The sequence below is a fragment of the Eschscholzia californica genome, unplaced genomic scaffold, assembly GCF_041429995.1.
Source record: "Eschscholzia californica isolate CP2 unplaced genomic scaffold, dmEscCali1.0.p SCAF_6, whole genome shotgun sequence".
Taxonomy (NCBI): domain Eukaryota; kingdom Viridiplantae; phylum Streptophyta; class Magnoliopsida; order Ranunculales; family Papaveraceae; genus Eschscholzia; species Eschscholzia californica.
The window spans coordinates 2115024-2134530 of record NW_028238483.1 but is presented as its reverse complement, the minus strand read 5'-3'; the positions used below and the strand labels follow the sequence as shown (position 1 = coordinate 2134530).

General features: G+C 36.3%; 1 protein-coding gene across 1 annotated transcript; it reads left to right on the top strand.

Moving 5' to 3' along the window:
- Nucleotides 1–5859: 5859 nt before the first annotated feature.
- On the top strand, nucleotides 5860–7578 carry LOC147530783 (peroxidase N1-like). Its single transcript, XM_086647183.1, has 3 exons — nucleotides 5860–6343; nucleotides 6433–6595; nucleotides 6980–7578. Exons 1-3 carry the CDS (start codon nucleotides 5942–5944, stop codon nucleotides 7402–7404), a joined length of 990 nt encoding a protein of 329 aa, XP_086503309.1. The 5' UTR covers nucleotides 5860–5941; the 3' UTR covers nucleotides 7405–7578.
- Nucleotides 7579–19507: the final 11929 nt, after the last annotated feature.

The window sequence follows — 19507 nt, the reverse complement described above, 5'->3', positions numbered from 1 at the left end:
TAATAACACTTTCAACAAAAAAAAAAAAAAATAACAATGTCAACATATACTCTTGAAGAACAGATAGTCTACCTAACCACTTCATGTGCACAAAGTGTCATTTCTTATATGTAGTATTATTTCAACTGTCTTTCTAATATGTGAGATTATTTTCTTTAACAAAAAAAAATGTGGGATTATTTCAAAGTGGTTTTTAACCATAGGTAGTCTTTTATTTGAATCATGCTATTATATGAAGGCTAATTGATTTTGTATTGTTTGAGGTATTTAAGGACACTCCTCATCCCTAATGTCCAGTAGGAATATCTCTTTTTTTAATTACATAGTAGAGAAACCTCAATTTTTTTGTACTTAAAAGTACAAAAATACTCTTGTTTTATTGTTTTTTTCTTCGATCTCTTATACCTCTTCGATGTTATGCTTATCAACGTATTTTTGTTTTCATAGTTTTTTTTCCTCTTATCAATTTTTTTTTTAATTTACCAACAACATTTATCGAAAATTTAAAATTGATAAATCACAACAATTTAAAATAAAAACGGTAAATTCTGAGAAATTTTTTTAACTTCCCATTTGTTTTTTTCATTTACGTTGAATTTGATGTATGTAACCCATTTGAAGAAGACCTCTTGATATTTATTGTTCTTTCTATTAATTATAACTCGTATATATTCAAAAAAACAAATGAAAATTAAAATTATGAATCGAACAAAAAATAAAAAAGTTCAAATGAAATTACTCAATGAACTTGCAGAGATTGCAAAATTCTTAGAACGGACGAAATTAGAGTGTTATGTTAGTCGTGAATTTACAAAGTAGATAGAAAAATTCACGAGAATACCAAAGTTAGAGTGTTATGTCGGTCGTAGTGATATAAAAGGGAATAAAAGAAAATACAATATGTCGATCGTTGTGATTTATCAATTTTTAATTTCCGATAACTGTTGTTGGTAAATTAAGAATAACATCGAAGTGGTATAAGAGATCGAACAAAAAAAGAAACGATCGAAAATTTCGTTCAAAAATTGCTTAGGACGATGAACATTTTCGGTGACGTTTTTATAAAAAAAATCGGTACCGAAAATTTCTCAAAAAACTGCTTGCTTATTTTGCAATTTATACTTTTGTCGAACTTTAAAATTGTTGTGCATTTCACTTTAGCTAGTCGAATCATAATGGAAATAGGGACAAAAACAATATAGCCGATGATGCGAAGAACAACATTGAATATCTAATCAAACCCAATCATGAGAAACAACTAAAACTATAAACAAAATATGGCAACAAAAAAAAGATGGATTTTCGGCAGGAACTACCGAATTTAAATCGAAATTTTTTCGGCAAGAACAACAAAAAAGATCACAACAAAATCTCATCTTCTTCCATGCATTTCAACTAAAATTTTTAGTCATCCTCAAAATCCTACTAGGAAACCATGGGACCCTACATAATCAAACTAACTACAAGAACCCATGAGACCCTCATACATCAAGATAAATCTATAACATTAAAGAGAAACTTATGACCTATAAAACCCTAAATCAATAACAAGATTTTTTTGAAAACTTAAACAAATAAACAAAGAGAGTAAAAAGAACAAGAATCTTATCTATCTCTAAAATTGGGGCCTAATTCTAAATACCTAATAAATTGTGATAAGGTCAAACTATTTGTAAATACTAAAAAGTGTATCTACAAATAGCTAGCAATGTAAATAGCTCTTAGTAGCTCTATAAATAACATCAGCCTTATTTTGACTTTTACACTTTTATCTTCTAAAAACTCTTTAAAGAAGAAGTATTATCGTATACGCACCTGACCACTCGGGTGTGTCAATGACTCAACAAGTGAACCCGTATACCAAGTCAAACTAACCATTTAGATTGTTAAGATTTACTAAGATTGTATCTTATCCTAACCCAACCTATATATACATGTAAACCAATTCCATTTATAATAACAGAGAAATCAATTTGAACATCTCGATCTCTATCACTCGGTTTCTCCCTGCTTCTCTCACTTGATCACTCAGTTCCTCTTCATCTCTCTCAGACTCGATTGAGTCTTCATCTTCATCAATCCTTTTTCATTTCATATGGTAACATAGCACTAATTTTTTTATCATCAATGACTACTTCAATGGACACTTCGGCTGCCACTACCACTCAATTATCTCCTTTGTTCGATGTTCACCATTCGGACTCACCCACAACCATCTTGATTACACCCCTTCTCTCTGGTGACAATTATCCTTCATGGTCTCGTGCCATGAAGATGGATTTACGTGCCGAAGACAAGTTCGCCTTTGTCGATGGCACTCTTCCTCGTCCAACTTCTCCAATTGGTCTCCATGCATGGAATCGTTGTAATGATTTAGTAACAAGTTTGCTTTTGAATTCAATGGATCTCGACATTCGTCAATCGATTATCTACGATGACAATGCCGCGGAAATATGGTGAAATTTATATGAGCGTTTCTATTAAACTAACGCTCCCAAAATTTTTCAACTCAAACGTGTTATTTCATGTTTGAGACAAGACGGATTCGACGTTTCCGCTTATTTCACACGTCTAAAATCACTTCAAGACGAACTCCAATCGCTTATTTCTTTTGAACCATGTATTTGTGGTCACGACAAGACCATGATGGATCGCTTAAACCAAGATCGTGCCATGGAATTTCTCCAAGGCTTACATGATCGGTTCTCATCCATTAGGAGTCAGATTTTGCTCATGGATTCTTTCCCATCAATACTTCGTATTTATAACTTATGCAAGCAAGAAGAGGGACAACATACTCTTATGAATGAGAGCACCATTAATTCCGAAAGGTGCTGCCCTTGTGGTTCATCACTTGAATCATGGACAGTTCTCTCGGTCGGAAAAAGTGGACCATATGGACAAACCACGACCAAAGCGTCCACGTCCATTTTGTGATAATTGTCGCATGCATGGCAATTTGATCACCACATGTTACAAAATACACGGTTATCCATCACGTCCTCGCCAATACGTCACTACTGCCAATGTTCATTCGGTTCCTAATAACAACGAGGTGCCTCTAGCCACCTCCATGTCTCAAGAACAATATGTAAACTTGTGCAACATTCTGACCCAGCAGCGAGCGTCTATAGGCACCCCTCTGTCCAGACTACAACGAACTCTCCTGGGCCCTCCTCCTCTGACCCACACGTGAATCTAACAGGTAAGATTCCTCATGACACCCCCTGGGTTATAGAATCAGGTACTTCACGGGACATAATTGTCTTAAAGAAAGAATTATCCCTTGTCTTGATCAAATAAGATAAGTTTTTTGATATCATATGTATATATTTTTATAGCGTAATATTATTAAACTGTCAAAAATCGAACCCGTAATCCTGGAATCCAACAATGATGTGCATCCAAATTCCTTATAACAGAATAAGAATTTTTTTAGATTTCTAAAGGCATGGACTACACTTGAAAAAAATATTAGATGCCTAGATATCTATTGTGGAGCATAGAACTCTTGTATTGGACTTGATGTGGGTTATGAAAATTATTTTAAATTTGGATTTGTTTTTCGAATCATGGGTGGATCTAGGTTTTATTTGGGCTGGTTAGACCTAAGGCTAAGAGCCCAAACTAATATTATTATTCATAAAGAGGAAAATCATCCTCACCAAGGTAAGATTGCTTTTCTTTTAACAAAAAAAAGGTAAGATTGCTTTTCCAAGTTGGAATCTTAAGAATTGTGGAAAACAATGATAAAAAAGGAGAAAGTTAATCTTGATTATATTACCTTAAACCTGTTTTATCCATTTGCCACAATTTCATCTAGAAGTTTTAATTCAATTTCTTTTTGAGTGTTAGACTGCATTATTGTCCACATATAAAGTACTACATCCAACTACATATTATTATACTCATATATAAAAAGTCATAAGAAATATAATCAGAATTTTCAACAAAAAAAAAAAATATAATCAGAATTTTCCGGGGAAGTAAAATGTTTTAAATTATGAAAAGTCAACATATTAAAAGTAAATTCAAATACGTTGTCCTTATTTTGTTCTTTTATGTGATTAAAATTTAATGACTGTTCAAATAAAAACTGTGGCCAGTTCATTTTGTATTTTGAGTAGTTGACAGCCTAGACTATATAACTAAAAAGAAACATAAGTGCTACACCCCCTACTTGACTTTTAGAAATCTGTCTCATCTGTGGATTATCAATATTTCATAGATATAAAGTTGTTTAAAAATATATCTTAAACAATGGTATGGTTAGCACGAGAAATATAGACTTTAAAGAGGATTATAGGTTGTTGAGGTAAATATACATCCGGTTTGACCAAGTCCACAGAAGTCAGTAGATTGACTTACGCCGCACGTGCTAACTGTTGAGCCTCGCACGCGTACAACTAAGCTAGCGTTCATTAGAGATATTACAGGAATGGCCCCAAAGAACTCTACCACCTCAACCCAACTCTAACCGGAGAGATGTGTGGAGAGCGGCACGGATTTTCTGAACACCTAGATCTCTGCTCTAGCCTAAAGGCAAGTCAAGAGGTAGTAGGTTTGAGCTAGCTCTGTCCCTGAGACCTGCTCTGATTAAAGAGTCATAGTAGGGTGGTATGAAAAAGTTACCACGGGGTAAATTTGGGTTTGAAGATATCACTTGGAACATTAACTTGTACCCGGCCGGACACCACTCGAAACCTCATCACATTAACTACTTTTCATGGAGAAAATATCTATCTTAAGTAGATGTCTGGTTTTTCAGTTACTTAAGTAGAGCAACAAGTCAGACTCGAATGCTTTCTTCCCCGAAGGTGGAGACCAAATTGGTGTTAGTACAATAATTAGGGCAAATGGGTTCTTAAACCATAGAGAACATATCATTAATTTGTTAGTACAATAATTAGGGCAAATGGGCAAATGGGCAAATGATCATTAATTAGGGCACGAAGAGTGTCTGAGAGAAAAACTTATTTACGAAAGAAATTAGGAGAGAAAAATTCAGAAATGCATGTGGGAGAGATCTAGAGAGTGAAAATTTGGGGCATAATATTTTCAACGGAAGAACAAATCCGTCGACAAAACTTTTTGCGTAAAATTTCTGCAAAAATTTGGCAGATATTCTTTGCAAAAGGAATATATTTTCTCTTTTCGACCGAAAATAATTTCTTACCGTTGGAGAAGAGTATTTTCGACGGAGAAAGATATTGTCGCCATCGAAATACATTTCCTCCCAACACTTTAGCCGCCCCATTAGTGAATGTTTTTCCCCATGTTTAGTCGGAAAGCTGTTGTCATTGCACACTATTTTCAACGGAATTCTTAGATTCTGTCAAACTTTTACGACGGTATAAACATATATTCCGTTGGAAAGTGCCGTCACAAAAAATCCACAGTTTTGTAGTGACATTTTGTTACACTAACCTCAAAATTATTATACTAATAAACATAGTTAAGATAAAATCTTCAACTTTGACCGCTAGAGCAAGTAAGTGTTAGGAGAGATGACAAAGTCGTCCAAGTGTTGGGAGAAAGTGTCATTGTTTTCACCAACTCAATAAAATGTCACTAGTTATTGGAAGGGTGACTGTGATTGTGGTGGAGTTGTTGTTTCACGGGTCTCTCATTTTAAGTCAAAATAATAATCCCACAATCAAATCAACCGTATAATTATCATCCAACGGCTAGTATTAGTGCTAATCCACTTCAACCGTATAATAATTATCATCCATCCATGTAGCCGGCTTATTGGACTTCAATTTCCATGCAGTCTTTTCACTTTAATTTATCAAAATATCATTAAAATCTTCACCCCTTCCATCCTATAAATAACTCTTCATTTCCTCCTTCAACTTCACAACACTAATACTCTCTCTCTCTCTCTCTCTCTCTCTCTCTCTCTAAAACTCTCTCTCTCTCTATAGAGTAATATCAATCAATGGGGAGACCATTTAATGTTTACCTTTCATTCTTTCTCTTGCTTACCATGACAAGTACAATATTACAAGTCAATGGACAAGGTACTCGAATAGGGTTCTATCTGACAAGGTGTTTTCGAGCTGAATCGATAATTCGATCAACTGTTAAAACCCATTTTGACAAAAACCCTAGCATTGCTCCTGGAATCCTAAGAATGCATTTTCATGACTGTTTTGTACATGGCTGTGATGCTTCTATACTTGTTGATGGATCTTCCACTGAGAAAACTGCACCACCGAATCTTCTATTAAGAGGTTATGAGGTTCTTGAAGATGCAAAGAAACAACTTGAAGTTGCTTGCCCTGGTGTTGTCTCATGTGCTGATATTCTTGCCCTTGCTGCCAGGGACTCAGTTGTTCTGGTAACTTATTATTAACAAGGAGGATTTAATTACAATATAATTTCAATAAGTTGTAGATAACTAATCATTTTTCGGTTCGATTTTTGCAGACTGGTGGACCAACTTGGCCCGTACCAACTGGTCGTCGCGACGGGCGTGTATCGTTAGCTTCTGATACTAATAATCTTCCTTCTTTTACCGATTCAGTCGAAGTTCAGAAGAAGAAATTTTCTGATGTAGGACTTGATACTAAGGATCTAGTTGCCCTAGTTGGTGAGCATTGAATCACATGATTTCTTATATCTTAATTCTAACATGCCGTCTCGGTGAGAATAGTTTCATATGGGAGAAGGTTATCTAGCAGAATATATATCTCTAGGTCCTCTCCACTCATTGCCAATTGATTTTGAGTTGGATGACCATAAACTTAACCTAGTACCAGAGGTACGCCCACACATGATAGGCTTAAAAGTCACCCCTGCTCCACGTAACTCAAAAAAAAGAAAAAAAATAACGTGTTAGGATCAAAGAACGTCACATGTGAAGGGTTGTGTGAGAATTAAGATATCTAGCAGCCAACAAAATAACCTAGGTCTTGCAACCTATTGTAATAATAAAAAAATTCTAATTATACCTTTCTTGTTATTATGACTATAGGGGGTCACACTATTGGAACTTCAGCTTGCCAGTTCTTCAGATACAGGCTCTACAACTTCACTTCCTCCGGTGGTGCTGACCCAACGATCGAGCCTTCATTTCTTGCAACTCTAAGAAACCTTTGTCCGGCAAACGGTGATGGCACAAAGCGTGTAGCACTAGATACCGGTTTTGATGCAAACAAGTTCGATTCTTCTTACTTTACAAACTTGAAAAATGGGAGAGGAATACTTGAGTCTGATCAAAGATTATGGAACGATGCAACGACACAAACTGTTGCTCAACGGTTCGCAGGTCCATTTAGAGGCTTGAGCAAGTTGGTATTTTATGTGGAGTTTGCACGGTCCATGGTTAAAATGAGCAATGCCCAAGTGAAGACTGGTACCGAAGGAGAAATCAGACGCGTTTGTTCTGCCATTAACTAGTACCTTGAGCATAGATTCAAGATGGTTCAATGCACTTTTAAGAGCTTGATTAGGGTAATTGAACTGGGCATGCAAGATGTCATGTTCTCGTCCTCGTTTACGTTTTTATTTTTTTTCCATTCAGTGTTTTGTTGTGCCACACTAAATAATACTCTCGTGTTTATTTTTCACCAATTCTTCTTTAAGTCAATTAAACAGATATACTATGATAGATGAATGATCGTCAACTACCCTAGCCTCTCTTATAACGAAAAATCACCAAGATGGTGATGAATACACGAAATTATCTATTATTTTCATCTAAATATTGAAACATGCAGCTTGTGTTTTTCATAGATTTACATAAATATAACTAAATCAAATATAACTCAAGCAAATATAACTTCTAAAACAGAAACTTCTAAAACACTAATACGGTTAAATACAATAATTGTTAAATAAAATTACTACTAGAATATTAACTAGTAAGAGCATCTCCAATGGGACACTCTAATAAATACTTTGAAAGTCTAGTTGTCAAGTGTCAAATAAAGATTCTCTTTCCTAGTGTCAATGTAGAGACACTCTAAATTTTTTTTGTCTCCAATGGAGATCTCTAAAATCTCTTACTTAATACACATGTCACTTTTAAATTGGATATGAAAAAGTAGTTGAAAAGAAAAGGTTTCTATTGGTTTAAATATTAAAGTGACACTTAGAGAGTCTCAAAGAGACACTCTAGTTTTAGTGTTTCTCTCTCTAGACACTCTATAATAAATGTGTCCACCTCATAATAGAGTGTCTAACAAAGTGTTCCATTGGAGATGGTCTTTTACAAAAACTCAAAAAAGTCATATTTGACACTCTAAGTGTTAGAGATTGAGTGTCCTATTACAGATGCTCTAAAGCATCCTCCTTGGTCTAGAGAATAATTAGTAACATTAAATATCACGAACTTGATCAAATCGTTTAGTTTTGTCCAATGTAACAGACTATCACTACCCTACAATAACTGTACCACGTCGTACTAAAATGAAATTTATCAACCAAACATAAAGAAAAAAAGTAATGAAGATTGGCTATTAGGGGATGGTATTGTCTGTGTAACTATATTTTTTATTCTCCCATACTGTAAATCTTCGAGCCTTAGCATTTATTGATATAATCTCTTCTATCGAAATATATATCTAATTCCAACCAATACAAACTTTTGTATACAACAATAATAATAATTATATAATATAATAATAATACAATAACATAGTAGTATAACAATAAGATAATATTATAGTAATAGTATAATATAATGTAATATAGTATTATAATGATTAATATTGTTATAAATTGTTTATTATATATTATTAATCTGATTTGATAATAATATTATTATTATTACTATAATTATTATTATAATAACATAATAATAATTAATATTGTTATATATCATTTATTAAATACTATTAATCTAATTCGATAATAATAATTATTTTTGTTATCTTTCTCACTGAAATGTCTCCAAGCGTCATCAAGTGTCTTCCATATTTTTAGAAACACTCCCTCCAAAAGCTCCGCAAATTTACACTGAAACGTCCCCAAATGTTCATATAATTAATTTGTCTAGAAATGTCCATAATTTCATGTCTCAAACAAATAACAGAGACATTTCGAGACATTTGAAGTGCCCCAAACGAATAATACAAACATTTGGGGACATTTGAAATGTCTCCAACCAATAACACGGACATTTGGGGACATTCCAACCAACAATGCAGGCATTGGGGAAAATGTATCCCAATATCCTGAACCACTACCACTCCCGGTCGATAGGTTCGCCTAGGGCCCCTAAAAGTGGTACCATCAGTTTGAGAGAAGATGCAAAAGAATCAGATGAGGTAAGACAAGTTGAAGACATGAAACAAAAGATTAAGGTGTACGCTTGGTGTAACAAGATTTAAGCTTTTGAAAGATATCAGAAATATTAGTAATGAGTGCATTAGAGGTGTAAGAATAGTTGCGGAGGAGATAAAGAAGAAATTGTTAGTTGCCTATAATAAAATAGGTTTATTTCTCAAATAGCCCCCAACTTTGTGACCGGTTTCCTGCCTAGCCCCATACTTTAGCAAAAATACTCATATGGCCCTTTTTTTCAGTTACTGTTAACTTTCCGTTAACTAGTCATCACCTCTCTCTCATCCAACTCATCGCCTCTCTCTGCCACCTCATCATCTTCACCGGCGAAGGTCGCCGGTCGGCGACCTTTAAACATTAAAAAAAAAAATCAGCATTCCTCTCTCACTCTCTCTCTCTCTAAAAAAAAAATTTAAAATATCTGTCCTCTCTCTCTAAAAACTCCGGCAAAGGGAAAGCCCTTCGCCGGAGAATCTGTTCACGAACAGATCTGTTCGTGAACAGACCCACCTCCGGCGAAGGGCTTTCCCTTCGCCGGAGTTTTTAGAGAGAGAGGACAGATTTATAAAAAAAAAATTATTTTTTTTAGAGAGAGAGAGTGAGGAATGATGAATATATTTTTTTTATGTTTAAAGGTCGCTTGCCGGAAAATTGATCGGCCGACGAGTGAAGATGATGAAGTGGCAGAGAGAGGCAATGAGTTGGATGAGAGAGGTGATTACTAGTTAACGGTGTTATAACGGAATCTAAAAAAGGGGACCATCTAGGTATTTTTGATAAAGTAGGAGTCTAGGCAGGAAACCGGTCACAAAGTTGGGGGCTATTAGGAAAATAACCCAATAAAATAACAGAATTTATGTGTACTCTCTCACTGATAACTCAACCGAGTATGTAATCTCTCCTTTTTTTTTTTTTTTTTTTTTGTTAAGGAAGTATGTAATCTCTCCTTGAAAGGGTAATAAAATAATAACAAAGTTTTCACTCACTTCTATGAACTTTCTTTTCATCTCCAAATAAATTTAACATTTTTTTTTGTCTCGCCACTTAAATTATAACTTTTTTAAATGAAGAACTGGAGCACAGATTATTGATTATTTCAAATTTGTACTTGGTTTCAGTCTCAAAAGCACTGCTCAAACTATGGTCTTAGCGTTCGTCAGTCATCTGCAGTGCTTGTCTCTTTTATGCAAAGTCAAATACACGAAAGCGCGTAAGAGAAATTATTGGAACCTTTTTCTAGGTACCAAAGATGAATAAGTATATTATTCTTTAATTGACCTAATCTTTCTTTCCTTTTTGCTTTTCGGTAGCTCTTTACAGGAAACCCTAGAATAGTTCAAAGGGAGATGCTTTCCCTACCACCGAAAGTTCGTGCCTTGTGTGCAGCCCCACTTGGGATATTTTTAAGACTTAAATTACTCCTGCAAATTCGTGTAAAATATACAAACATGAGGGTATAACTTGTGCTTGCAAGAAACAGACAGTTCTATCAAATTTTGATTTTCAAAAGAAAAATGAGATAATTAAATATAGGTGAGATTTCGTACGACTAAAAATGGAGATGTTTTTGTATAAATTTGAAGACAAACTTGAGAATATAATCTTAACCAGTTCAAATAAATTTAAGGATTTTAATTTTATCCATTAAAGAAGAGGGTATATTTATAAAAAAAAAAATATATCCTCTCTTTTATTATGTAGATGTGAATACTAAATTTAAATTTTGTATTAATCTGTACAATCTTCACTTAGTGCATATTTTACCTAAAGAGTTTGAAGTCTAAAAAATTTTAAGATCTATTTTAAAATTTGGGGCGGATTTAACCCATGAATGATGAAATTCATTTAATTAAAAAAAATTATACCTGAGAGTATATTTATTTACCCCTATATTTTTTTTCTACGGGAAAAGAAGTTCATCGAGATGGAATGAGTTTTTAACAACCAAGTACAAACTAGACGGTGAAGTCGACAAATTAGTTGTGAAATATTGATATGAAGTTTTTAAGTGGAAGAATGAACGGTTGATAATTGAACCATTAAAGGTCGATTCATTTCTCAAGTTGACGATAATGATGAAAGTTATATCGGTTGAGTTTAAAGAGGATGTTAAAATGATGTAGAAACGCAGCGGAATTAAAGAAGACGAATAAACTGAACAAGAACGATAAAATAAAGCTGAAATAACTCGAAAATACTAAACTTTATTAAACTTGAAAGGGGTTTTTCTTCAATCTGAGAATAATGAACAAACTAGATATCCTTTTATAGGATTTTGGACTTTCTCAGATAGACTTGAATTATACTTTCCTAAATAATCAAAAGACTGCAACTTCCTAAATAGCTAGACTCAAATCTGGACCTTTCCAATTATTGGAAATACTAAAATAACATAATTTCCTAAACCTAGATTCTCTAAGAATCATACTAAAATTGGGACTTCCTAAAAACTACTCCTCATGGTCGGACGGCCCATGGCCCGGTTTGGCCATGGAAAAAGCCTCCATGCCGGGTGCCCCTGCATCAGCATCCCCTTCTCCCACGAGGTTCGTCCCGAACCGCTTTTGAAGAGAATGTAGTTCTTTAGATCCATCTTCAATTGGTAATAACGTCACAATATTCTTTTTCCACGGAAACTCATAGACATTCAAACGACCACGGTAAGTGGCATCTACATCTGATTGCCATGGTCGTCCCAATATGATGTGGCATAAATCCATATCTGTGACATCACAAGTAACTGCAGACAAATAAGAAGAACCAATAGAAAGATTAATAGTACACATGCGATCAACCCGCGTAGTAGTACCCGACTGAATCCAAGCGGTTTTATACGGATTGGACTTAGTCATTGTAGTAATACCCAAAAAGTTGACAAGCTTGGTAGAAATTAGATTCTCTACGCAACCATTGTCAATCACAATAGTACAAACTTTATTCAGTACTATTCCCCGTGTAACGAACAAGTTCTTTCGTTGAGACATAGTCCTCTCGAAAGGTGTAAAAAGAACTCTTCGAGTAAGTAACATAACTCGATCACCGTTGTCTGGAGTAAGGCTAACACGTTCCACCTGTTCTTCCTCTGAATCGGAATCTGATTTCTTCTCTACAATATTTGCTTTACCGTGAGAGGGGCAAGCATTAGAATAGTGTCCCGTTTCATAACAACGATAACACTTTACTGGTGGAGGTTTTTTATAAGGATTTTCGGCTACCGTTTTAGATCCCTCATTCGATTGTTTTGTTTGATCCAATTCATCCGGTAAAGTTCTAACTGATTGACTTCGAGTATTGTGCCCTCAGAAGATGGAGCGTGAATCTGATTCGAAAGATCGAGCTACACTGATACATTCAGATACGGAATTGAAAGACCGTAAATTAACCAAATCTTTAATTTCATTCCGAAGTCCGTCTTTGAACTTTTCCACTTTCATTGATTCCGAATCGGGGAGATTAAGCCTTGTAATTAGGCGTTGGAATTCCGAAGCATACTCCTCAACTGAACGTCTTCCTTGGCGGCAACGTAAATAATCAACACACAATTGGTTTTCATAGTCCGGAGGGAGGAATCGTGATAACATTAGTGGTTTAAGCTCTAACCAAGAAGAAATAGGTAGTAGGTGTAATAGACGTCGATGTTCGGATTCCTGTTTCCACCAAGTAAGAGCAGTTTTAGATAAGTAACCAGTAACACAACGTACCTGTTCAGGACCTTCCACTTGCATAACATCAAAGAAGATCTCGAGTCGCTAGACGAAATCCAAGAAATCCTCTATATTGATCGAACCATCATATGATGGTACTTCCATTCGAATACGGTAAGACGAATTTGGATGGTGAGACTCGGTTTCGGTTGGGTGAGGGTGATGTTGTAGTTCTATTTGTGGATTGTGTTGTCCGATGGGTGTTCTTCGTGGTTGAGTGATGGCTCGGGTATATTGTGGGTTGGTTTCTCGGGTATTGTTTAGGGAGAGGTTGGTTTCTCGGTTGTGTATTCGGGTAATGGGTTGGTATGTATCACGGGGATGTGGGATTGGGTTGTGTTCGGTTTGGAGATGATAGGAGAAGGTTGGTTCGGTTACTTGGTTTCGAGCGGGGTTTATGTGTTCTCGGGGGCGATAGGGCTGGTAGGCGATGGTGCTGTTTCGCGGGCTTGGGAGTATTGGTGGTTCTCGGGTTGCTGGTTTTGGTAGTTGGGGTGTGGCTGGTAAAGAGATTGGGTGTCGGTTTGGGTGTATCGGGTGTACGGGTATTGTGGATGAGGGTCGAGGTAAGCTGAGGAAGATCGTGAAGGACCGACAGGTAGGGTTTGTTGTTGGTTTGCACTGTTTCGGTGGATGTTGGTGTCTTGGTTGTTGGTTGGGATACGATGTTCGGGTGACGTCGAATGGTGGTGCTGTTCGGTTAGGAGGTAGGTTTCGGATTGTGGTTGGTGTTGGTTGATGGCTGAATTGGTGAAGGAGAATGATGATGGTGTTGGGGTGTTGGGAGTGGTTGAGTTTGTAATGGTGTAGGAGGGGTATGTTATTGGTTTTACTGTTGGGGTCGTTGGGTGGTTTGTGATGAAGGGTGGAGGTGTAACCGGGCAAGGGTTGCTAATGGTGCGGCCGAATAGGGGTATATGGGTATCGGTATGGAAGCCTAGAGGTGAAAATCGGTTAGGGTGTGAAGTGGTGGTGATGATTGGTGAGGTATTGGATACAATGGGTAATGGGTTTGAAGTGTGAGAAGGTGATTGATTGATACACATACCTTCGAGTTGTTTTGGAAGATTGTCGATGGAATCGGTGATTTGATCGAAACGCTGATCTATACGGTCGAATTTTTCTGCGTTTTCCTTTTTGTAATCACTGAATCCTTCTTCTAATTTCTTTACCGAAGACATTCTTTCTTTAATGTTGTCCCATTCGGATGAAAAGGTTGGAGTTTTCTCCTTAGCCGGTGTAGCGGAAGTAGTAGTGTTAACCATTGTGAGTGATTAAAATAAAAATTTATGGCTCTGAATACCACTTGATGTAGAAACGCAGCGGAATTAAAGAAGACGAATAAACTTAGCAAGAACGATAAAGTAAAGCTGAAATAACTCGGAAATACTAAACTTTATTAAACTTGAAAGGGGTTTTTCTTCAATCTGAGAATAATGGACAAACTAGATATCCTTTTATAGGATTTTGGACTTTTCCAGATAGACAAGAATTAGACTTTCCTAGATAATCAAAAGACTGCAACTTCCTAAATAGCTAGACTCAAATCTGGACCTTTCCAATTATTGGAAATACTAAAATAACATAATTTTCTAAACCTAGATTCTCTAAGAATCATACTAAAATTTGGACTTCCTAAAAACTCTTCCTCATGGCCGGACGGCCCATGGCCCAGTTTGGCCATGGAAAAAACCTCCACGCCGGGTGCCCCCGCATCATAAAATTATAAATTCAAATTTATTTATCCACTAAATTAGTAAATGACGAGGTGGATTAATTATTTATTTAATTAATAGGTCAATTTAGTGGTAAGTTATTTTCTTTAATAGAGTTACTTTTTTTTTTTTTGTTGAACATTTAATAGAGTTACTTAATAAGGTGTTGTTTGTTTTTATATTTTTCAGATGGTCGTTTTTTAATTTAAGAAAATCTGAAAATTTTGATGAATTTGGTTCATGTATGAATTGGGCTGAAAATGAGGTTACTTATTTCAGACTTTAATTAAGTCTTATATAAACACCAAATTTCTGAAATGTCTTAAAGGACCTTTATACCCCTGTGATATAAAAAAAATTATGTCTCATTTTCACATTAGGTCACCACAAAATCACCATCACAAAACCACCACCACAGAACACCACCACCACCACCACCATAGAATACCACCATTGTCACATTACACCACTACCATAGAACACCAAACCGTCACCACCAACAGGACCACCACAGCATCACTACCACCACAAAACTCCACCAATAGGAGCACCTCCACCACCACTACGAAACACCACCAATAGGACCACCACTACGGAGCACCACCAATAGGACCACCACATCACCACCGAGTCCACAAAGAACCAGATCGCCACCACCACAAAGAACCACCACCACCACATCCCACCGAGACCAGAAAGAACCAGATCGCCACAACCACAACGAACCAACACCACCACAAACCTAACCACCACCGCTACAAACCTAACCGCCGCCACAACAAACAACAACACCACAAACCGAACTGCCACACCACATAAACACCACGAAGACCACCATTGCACACGACCACCATCGCAGGAAGGTGCTTGAACCCTTGCTATCATCTTGCTAGAAACCTCTTTGTAAACTTCAGTTGTAGACAGTGGCGACTCTAGGAAATTTCTTTTATGGGGGCACTTTTTCATTATAATTTTTTTTATCAAAAGTAAATAAAGCGTTTATTTATTAATCATAATGTCTTAATTTAATGTATCAAATACCTTCTGGATCACCTCTATAGAAAAAGTTTGGTGCAGAACAACAGTTTATCATATTTGGGAAATGATAACTTTCAATTTTTTTTTTCAATTTACATATTGTTGTTTGATCTTATACAAGTTTTGAAAGTGCTTCACATTTTTGTTACGCACTCTCTTTTACTTGGTAAATTTAGTTTAACTGTCTCTACTGAATTTTATTTCAGTAGAGACCCCCAATTCAGTGGACTCAGACCAAATTTTAGTTCAAAATTCAGCTCAAGTTCAACTTCAATATGCTGGAGTTGGAATAGGAACACATGAGCCGAATTTTGTATTAAAATTTGGCTCGTATCTACTGAATTTGAGTTGTATTTAGTAGAAAGTGTTCGACCTCATTGAGATTGGTTGACTTGACTCGATCATTATTGAAGTCCATTGTATAAGATTTTTCCTGGTTTAAGTTTTAAGGCGATTGGTTATCCACAATCACGCTTGTTTTACTAAAAAAATTCACATTTTATTTTTTTATTGTGCTTTAATTGCAACTTTATTTATAAATGATCAAGTTAAATATTAATCAAATTAAAAGATATGAATGTTATGCAAGTGAACAATGACCTCATTTCAGAGAAAACATAATTAGGATGTTATAACGTATGTGCCGAAAAAGAAAACTTTGTCTCCCTCTCTTTCTAAAGATATGAATGTTATGCAAGTGAAGCAATCAAATTTAAGTATTAGTATGCTTCATTTTTCTTTGTTTGTGCAAATTATGTTTTCTTTATAATTCGAAATTAAGTACTCTTAACTTCCAGCATTAAGTAGTACAATGAAGTAGAAGTATAATATTTCATAGAAATACATTCTCTAGTGAATTAAATTTAGGGTTATTTCCCTAATGGCCCCCTACTTTGTGACCAGCTTCCTGCCTAGCCCCCTACTTTACGAGAAATACCCATATGGCCCCCTTCCGTTATAACACCGTCACTCTCTCTCTTCCATCATGTTTTCTCTCTCTGCCAAGTCATGCCACATCATCTGTTACGCCACCTCATCACCTTCTCCGGCGAGAGTCGCCGGCCGGCCAATTTCCGGCCAGCGACTTCAAACATAAAAAAAAATAAAAAATATTTCTCTCTTCCTCTCTCTCTCTCTAAAAAAAATTTTTTTTTTTTCTTTCTTCTCTCTCTCTCTAGTTCTAGAGAGAGAGAGGGGACCTTCAACAGACTGTTGAAGGTCCCGACCGGACCTTCAACAACTCTGTTGAAGGTCGACCGGACCTTCAACAGATCTGTTGAAGGTCGACCGGACCTTCAACAGCTCTGTTGAAGGTCGACCGGACCTTCAACAGCTCTGTTGAAGGTCCCTTCGCTCTCTCTAGAACTCAGTTCTAGAGAGAGAGAGAAGAAAGAAAAAAAAAAATTTTTTTTTGAGAGAGAGAGAGAGAGAGGAAGAGAGAAATTTTTTTTTTTTATGTTTGAAGTCGCCGGTCGGCGACTCTCGCCGGAGAAGGTGATGAGGTGGCGTAACAGATGATGTGGCATGACTTGGCAGAGAGAGAAAACATGATGGAGGAGAGAGAGTGACGGTGTTATAACGGAAGGGGGCCATATGAGTATTTCTCGTAAAGTAGGGGGCTAGGCGGGAAACTGGTCACAAAGTAGGGGGCTATTAGGGAAATAACCCTTATATTTATGAAAGGGTGCTTCTAAAGGCACCTGGCCAAACAGCTGTTAGCATCCAGAAATCTTGTTGACTCGGGTCAATGGTTTTTGACCCGAGGTCTCTATAAGCACTAGGTTTTAATGCGGGTGACGTTCACCTCCGTTTGCTTCTTCCATCTTCTTCTTCCAACAAAAAATGAATCCTAATCAACTTTCTTCCAAAACAAAACCTAGAAAGATTAAACAACCAAGAGAAAGTAACAGAAAAATATTCCATCTCGTGCCACAATTCGGCCAAAATAGCTCCATTAAGGGAGGCTAGAGTATAAATTACTTATGATAAATCTTGACAGTTTCACCGCGACTTGATCCCACGACCTCATGAGATCTCTAGATTGATTTTACTTCCATTGAAAGTGAGATGAGGGAGTTCATTAATGGAAATTGAAAGTTTATTGAAAGGTTATAGTCTGCGGAGTGATCAGATTAAGTTGATACAGACTTCTTCAGGTCCTGAAATTGTGGTTAAATATGGAGTTTTGAAGGGTGTTTCATTGATCACAACTCGGTTGATAATCGGAATTTTATGGTTACCCAAATTAAAGAAATTGCTTCATCATAAGATACCCTCGTTAATTGGTACAGCTCCAACTTATGAATTGTGTTTGAAGTTCATAAGGAGATTTCCTTTTGTAGAGAGAGAGAGAGAGAGAGAGAGTGGGATATGCAACTTGTGCCATCTCTTATACCTTCTTCCATGGAAGCTCAAAATACAAACTAAAGCTATCATAACCCTAAAACCAAGTCACAGAAACATGTAAATAGAGTAAGAAACTTACTCTCGCGCCTCAATTTCTAGGGTAGACATTGTAGATATTACACAGAGGAGGGGAAGAAATCAATTTAATTCTAGGGTTTTTAAAACTTTCTGCAACTTGATTTCACCAAGAATTTGGGTTTTTAAAAAAATAACCCCAGGTCCCGGATCAGGTAATCCGTTTCTTTGTACTAACTCACGGATTAGCTGATCCGTGACTAGGAAGACACGGACGGACTGGACCAGTCCGTCCGAGTCGTTCCAGCAGCTTAGGTATAAATCTAGGCCTGTTTCTTTGGGCATCAAACAATCATACAAATGGTATAATACAACAATCTAAACATGTTACAACACACTATTAACATCCCCAATCAATCAAACAACAAATTTATTCAAAAAAATTAAAAAAATTAGGATTTTTGAACCAACTTTGAAGGAGCAATTGTAGCTTGATTTCAACTTCGTCTCCACCAAATGATGCTTGATTCTAAGAATTAGAGAGTCGAATGACTTATTCTCAGCAAAATTTCAGGGTGATTCGTGAGATTATGAGCGATTTGGTGAGGGTAGAATTCGGTTTGTTAAGAGCTTAGAGAGAGAGTTTCAAATTCCCAAATTTGGATGGATTTTGTGATAGATAGATGGAGGGGTTAGGGTCAACAGATAAAGGACCGGTGCCTACATAGTTGATTGGTGCTAACAGAGAATAGAGCGGTTGGGTCTGGTGCTAACAGAAATGGATGCTAACAGCTGTTTGGCCAGGTGCCTTTAGAAGCACCCTTTATGAAATACAATTCGCATCAAACGGTAAAATACATAAATCAATCACAACCTTTGACGATGCTCTTAGAAATCAAACAAAAACGTGTATACAAACGTTGACCATGACTTAGATTGCCGTCATCCTCTCTGCGATTGACCTTTTAACATCCAAGGATTCATAAAGAGAGTCCATGCGGCGGTGCGCTGAAGTTCATAGCAGCACATTTTTTGAAAGAGCAAGAAACAAAGACACGTTGGTGAGTTTTACGGTTTCATGCATTTATTTTGATAACCGCGTATTCCATGCAAAAATAAACAGATAATTTTCAATAATATATCACCGTAGTTGAATACCCACCAAGTCATTTATTGCTTTGATCTTTTCTCTAGTAGCCGTCTTTCTTTTACCTTACCCATTTTAGGCTTTGACTATTTTTGGGCTTTGACTATTTTATGGGCTTTGACTCAACTTCATTTTGAAACCTATAAATTGTTCTTGATTCCCATGTCAAACTTCATCACATCCTTATCAAA

Excerpts from the sequence above, each read along its gene's own strand:
- LOC147530783 (XM_086647183.1), top strand. The coding sequence starts at position 5,942 with ATGGGGAGACCATTTAATGTTTACCTTTCATTCTTTCTCTTGCTTACC. Across the intron at positions 6,344-6,432 it reads CCAGGGACTCAGTTGTTCTG|ACTGGTGGACCAACTTGGCC; the intron begins GTAACTTATTAT and ends CGATTTTTGCAG. Across the intron at positions 6,596-6,979 it reads GGATCTAGTTGCCCTAGTTG|GGGGTCACACTATTGGAACT; the intron begins GTGAGCATTGAA and ends TTATGACTATAG.